Here is a 6,000-nt window from a genome sequence, read left to right as displayed (position 1 = left end):
ATTTCCCCAATGATGAAAACCTAACTTAATTATAGGTTTTACACTGCCTCCCCATTTTTTAACTAGACTTGAAGACTAAAATTGAACTGAGATATAGTCAAGATATCATAAGTACAAATTCCCCCAACTTATAGCTCTCTATGTTGAGTTGCCTACTTCCAAAGTATTTGAGGCAGCTTTAATGGAGACACAGATCTTGGTTAAAATCAAGGTAATCAAATCAAAATAGGGATAAAAGAATAAGCCATATTCTGAAGTCATGGCAGTAATTGTAATTAAAACGAAGAAGAATAGTTGCTATAATCGACTATTAGATTTAGCTCCAAGCTTCCTGGGAATTAAGATAAACCCTGAATATGATAAGTTAGCTCTCAGGCTGAGCATATGCGTTTGTCAGGCAAAATAAAACTTTTTTCCTAGCCCTGAACTTAAAAAGTAAATTAGAGATATTGAATAATGATAATGAAATAGTTTTGTGAAATTTGCAAGAAAAATGTAGATAGCCATTTTGCTACATGAAAAACTGGGTTCACCTCTTGGTGGACGTCAATGCAAAAAAACACAAGGAAGCCAAAGATCAGGAGAAGGAAGGATTTATTACTCGCAGCAAGTATGGAGAACACTGGGGATCTTTCTCAAAACAGTGTACAGACAGCAAAACTGGGGAAATGTCAAGGTAACTGTGCATGCATATTCATGAAGGGGCTTGAGCAGAGGGGAATTCAGCATAGAATGGAGACTAAGTTTGACAGTAGTCCAAGCTTAAGTTGATTGAAGTCATGAAGGTCAGGAAAGGTCAAATGCATCATCCCTCAGGTTCCAGTTGATCTGGTGGTTGAGGTTTCAGGCAAATCTTTACCATTGAAACAGTCTTTATTGCTGATGTATTATCTTTACCATTGTTGCTTCTCTTGCCTGATAATAGTCGTGCATTCTTTTGTTTCCTTAAGATTATTAATTACTGGGACATCCCTGGTGGTCCAGTGGCTAAGAGTGTGCTCCCAATGCAGGGGGCCCAGGTTCAGTCGCTGGCAAGGGAGCTAGAGTCCACATGCCACAACTAAGACCCAACACAGCCAAATAAATAGAAATAAATATTTTTTAAAAGAAGATTATTAATTACTAAGACCAGTTCAAGGACAAGCATTGTGTCCAGGCTTAGATGACAAAATAGCTTAAGCCAAAAATGGCTTTTCTTATGTCAATAAAGCCATGCCTGTTTCTCTTTCTCAGGGGATCCTCTATTGTATCTGCTTACAATTTCTCATATTAAAAAAAGCTTAATTTCACACCAAGGACATGAGTATGATATGCTTCCATGAAGGCATTTCTGCATGGACCTGAAATAATGTAATTACATTTGGCAAATCTGATTCAGGATAGAACCAAAGGAATCTATCTAATGGTGAATCACTTTATCAGTTTCAACTATTGTCTCAACCTGAGTTTTAATAGATACTGGAAAAGACATTTCAAAATGAAGAAAAATTCTGTGGAGTAAAAGGAAACTATATATGTCTCTTTTAAATGGACAAAGATGACATTTTACCATAAAGAAATGAGCCGCAAAACATTTTCAGTCAGGTCCCAATTTTTGTCTTTTCAGTGTTGATTCCCAAGAGCTTTATTCATGATAGATAAAGAATAAGTAGAAATGGCTAACACTTATATAGCACTTACCAAGCAGGCACAATTCTCAAAATAACCCATAATATGTTAAATATTATCCCCATTAAATGTGGCTCAGACAGTAAAGAATCTGCCTGCAATGCAGGAGGCCTGGGTTCAATCATGGGGTTGGGAAAATCCCCTGGAGAAGGGAATGATAACCCCACTCCAATATTCTTGCCTGAAGAATTCCAGGGACAGAAGAGTCTGGCGGGCTCCATTCAGTCCATGGAGTCACAAAGAGTTGGACAAGATTGAGCGACTTAAGACCAGACTGTTAGACATGGAGATAAATCTTATTAGATGTGAATGATCAGGGAAATAAACCTTCTGGTTTTAATTTGTAAAACTCTCAGAAACTGTTCAATTAATATAAAATAGCAAATGTTTGTGAATTCCACTTTTTAAATTATTTCATTCATTGAACACGTATTTAGTGAGCACCCTCTTCTGGTCTGAAGGCAAGAATACTGTAGTGGGTAGCCATTCGCTTCTCCAGGGGATCTTCCAAACCCCAGGATACAACACAGGTCTCCTGAATTGCAGGCAGATTCTTTACCATCTGAGCCACTGCTGTTGTGCAAACAGCAAAGAACAAAACAAAAACCCTGCCCTCCAAAGTTTTATGTATTAATGGGAGAGACAAACGAGTAAAAACTGAGCAGGGAGATGTTCCTGTTACTATGGGGTAATCAAAGAATGCCTTCAAAACAATTTTTTAAAGACTTGGCAGGAGTGGAGTACAAATAAAACTAGCTCACCTAAACAACCCTGAGATGGGCCTTTTACAGGCTGAGGGTTATCACCTGGGTCATCAGAGTCACCCCAGCTACAGTTTTGTACAGTCAACAAATGGCATAATGTCCTTTAAAAAAAAGACTCCTTTGTTTAGAAATGGAATCCTGCCTATGTCCTGCGTGTTCTTCAGCTGATCGGGAATCTTCCCCTGTCCTGGATCCAAAGGGGGTTGGGGACCTCCACTCCTCTTAGGCACCTCACGGCTGGCGTCCTTGGCCAGCCTGATGTATACGATTAGTGGCAGCAGGGGACTGAGTGCTTTGCTCCAATTTTAAAATCTCCAGCGATCTCTGCCTCTGGATCAGAAGCTACTACGCCTTGAGACATGTTAGAACTGGACACGGAACAACGGACTGGTTCCAAATTGGGAGAGGAGTATGTCAAGGCTGTATGTTGTCACCCTGCTTATTTAACTCATATGCAGTGTATATCATGCGAAATGCCGGGCTGGATGAAGCATAAGCTGGCATCAAAATTGCCAGGATAAATATCAATAACCTCAGATATGCAGATGACACCATCCTTATGGCAGAAAGCGAAGAGGAACTAAAGAGCCTCTTGATGGAAGTGAAAAAGGAGAGTGAAAAAGCTGGCTTAAAAGTCAACATTCAGAAAACTAAGATCATGGCAGCCGGTACCATCACTTCATGGCAAATAGATGGGGAAACAACAGACTATTTTCTTGGGCTCCAGAATCACTGCAAATGACTGCAGCCATGAAATTAAAAGATGCTTGCTCCTTGGAAGAAAAGCTGTGAGGAACCTAGACAGCGCATTAAAAAGCAGAGACATTACTTTGCTGACAAAGGCCCACATAGTCAAAGCTATGGTTTTTCCAGTAGTCATGTATGGATGTGAGAGTTGGACCATAAAGAAGGCTGAGCACCAAAGAATTGATGCTTTCAAACTGTGTTATTGGAGAAGACTCTGGAGAGTCCCTTGGACTGTAAGCAGATCAAACCAGTCAACCCTAAAGGAAATCAATCCTGAATATTCATTGGAAGGACTGATGCTGAAGCTGAAACTCCAATACTTTGGCCATCTGATCCGAAGAGCCAGCTCATCCTGCTGCTGGGAAAGATTGAAGGCAAGAGGAGAAGGGGCGACAGAGGATGAGATAGTTGGATGGCATCATCGACTCAATGGACAAGAATTTGAGCAAACTCCGGGAGATGGTGAAGGACAGGGAAGCCTGATGCTGCAGTCCAAGGGCTCGCAGAGTCCACGAGGGCTGAGTAAGCAAACAACAACAGAGCCTCCAGAGCGGAAGCCCGGTGAGGCCCACCCCGCCCCCGAGCCCCTCCAGACCTGCCCCGCCCCGCCCCGCCCCTCCGCAGCGGCCCGCCCCACCGCCGCGCCCCGCCCCGCCCCCACCACGCCCTCGCCCTCCGCCGCGCCCTGCTCTCGCCCCGCCTCCAGTCCCTGGTACTGCTCCGCCCTCGTCCCGGTGCACAGCTGGTTCGGCGCTCTGTGCCCCAGGGTCCAGGCCAGGCCCCCCGGCCGGCTTCTGCGGTCGCCATGACGGCGGCCGTGTTCTTCGGCTGCGCCTTCATTGCCTTCGGGCCTGCGCTTGCCCTCTACATCTTCACCATCGTCACCGAGCCGTTACGCATCATCTTTCTCATCATTGGGTAAGGCGGTTGCGCCGGGAAACCCGGACCCGCGGCTCCCCTCCCCCGCTGGGGGTACCCGCGATCCCTGGCGCCCCACCAAACTTCTTGATCACGTTGGGCTTTAGAGCGGAGAATGGTTGGAAGAGGGAGAGCTGAGACCCCTTTCCCTGGGACTTCTTGCCCTCCTCCGAGGGTCGGCGACCTCAGAGAGCGAGCTCACATCGTAAAGGAGCTAACACCGTGGGTCTCAGAAAACTCTGACGCTTGGTTCGGTAGTCTGCCTAGGGTCCGTGGGCGGGCGTTCGTCATACATTAAAACTGTGTAAAGAATTGTGGATAACTTCAAATATGCATCTTTGATTTATTTTGGAGAGAGCGCGCCTCAGATTCAAACAGGCGTCTATAATCCCAAGCTAGTTAAGAGCCCTTAAGCACCTGGGGATCAGGTGCTTTAAAACACACTCCTGCCCAGCCCCTACCCGTGATCAACTGAATAGGAATGTATAGGGGGTGGGATTCAGAACACGCAATTTATTTTAAAAGACCCAGGTGATCCAGGTATGCGGCCAAGGGGTAGAAGCCTGTGAAAACTCCGCGGCACCTGTAGTACATCTCTTTGCAAGAGCTTGGTCAATACCGAACTCCTGTGGCGAATGTGATCATAATGCCAGTTTTCACCTATCTGGCAGCTCTTACTGGAGCTTCCCCATGACCCTCTGTGCTGTTGAGTCTCAACTGGCATCAGGAGAAACGGCCAGGCCAGGCCAGTGAGTCCCACCTTTTCTGAACTTCTTCACCTCTCTCACTGTATTGAAAGTGCTGCATCACAAGAGTCATTTAAAAACCAATATAGAGGGACTTCACTGGTGGTCCAGTGGTTAAGAATCTGCCCTTCAGTTCAGGGGACTCTGGTTCGATCCTGGTTGGAGAACCAAGATGGGACATGCCTGCCTTGGGGTAACCACGCCTGCTGGCCACAACTAAGATCCTATGCGGCCAGGTAAAACAAAACAAAAAATACAATAGAGATTTGGGCAGAAGGTCTGTAAAGCTTGTTATAATCATTAAACTCCACAGGAATGTTGTAAAAACCAGACGTGGGAAACTGATCTAGATCAGAGCACAGGCTTTCAACATCTGGATTTTAAACAACTGTTCTGTTAATAGAGACATAGATATTTTCCTGGAAAAAATATTTACACATCAGTGGACAAAGCTTTAGTTAGGAAGCTTAATTAGCAAATAACGAAGTTTCCAGCCAGACAGTCCTTGGCAAATAGTCTTCAGATGTACTTACAAAAAGAGGGGTCAGTGAAAAACGTGATTTTTTTACGAAAAATTTCAAATTCCTCTTGGACTGCATGTTTGTTTCACCAGGGAAACCGCACATTAATTAAGAACAGTTGAACGTTTTCTGTCAGGAAATCTCTTTATTCTCAAGCAGGGTTTTATTTTTATTTATTTTATTTATAATTCTTTCAGCTGTAAGCAGTATATCTTGGCTCTATACGTTTTATTTATCTTTAACTTTTTACTTTGTTTTGAGCTGTAGCCAGTTAACAATGTTGTGATAGATTAAGGTGAAGAGCAAAGGACTCAGCCATATGGATACACGTATCCATTCTCCCCCAAACCACACTGCTATATTTAAAATGAATAACCAGAACCTACTGTGTTTGGAGAAGGCGATGGCACCCCACTCCAGTACTCTTGCCTGGAAAATCCCATGGATGGAGGAGCCTGGTGGGTTGCAGTCCATGGGGTCGTGAAAAGCCGGACACGACTGAGCGACTTCACTTTCATGCATTGGAGGAGGAAATGACAACCCACTCCAATGTTCTTGCCTGGAGAATCCCAGGGACGGGGGAGCCTGGTAGGCTGCCGTCTATGGGGTCACACAGAGTTGGACACGACTGAAGCG

General features: G+C 44.6%; 1 protein-coding gene across 2 annotated transcripts in view; it reads left to right on the top strand.

The window, feature by feature from the left end:
- The first annotated feature begins 3,840 nt into the window (after positions 1–3,840).
- Positions 3,841–6,000, top strand: part of APH1B (aph-1 homolog B, gamma-secretase subunit) — a 43,888-nt gene continuing 41,728 nt past the window's right edge. Inside the window, exon 1 of one of the 2 annotated variants that reach the window (XM_027553805.1) lies at positions 3,841–4,097. In XM_027553805.1, coding sequence (XP_027409606.1) covers positions 3,985–4,097 — 113 coding nt within the window. In that variant the 5' untranslated portion in view covers positions 3,841–3,984. The remainder of the gene's footprint in view (positions 4,098–6,000) is intronic. The other variant, XM_027553806.1, reaches the window with a different exon arrangement.

This window comes from Bos indicus x Bos taurus, chromosome 10 (genome assembly GCF_003369695.1).
Source record: "Bos indicus x Bos taurus breed Angus x Brahman F1 hybrid chromosome 10, Bos_hybrid_MaternalHap_v2.0, whole genome shotgun sequence".
Classification (NCBI taxonomy): domain Eukaryota; kingdom Metazoa; phylum Chordata; class Mammalia; order Artiodactyla; family Bovidae; genus Bos; species Bos indicus x Bos taurus.
The sequence above is the reverse complement of the archived record's forward strand: the minus strand, read 5'-3'. Positions and strand labels throughout refer to the sequence as shown.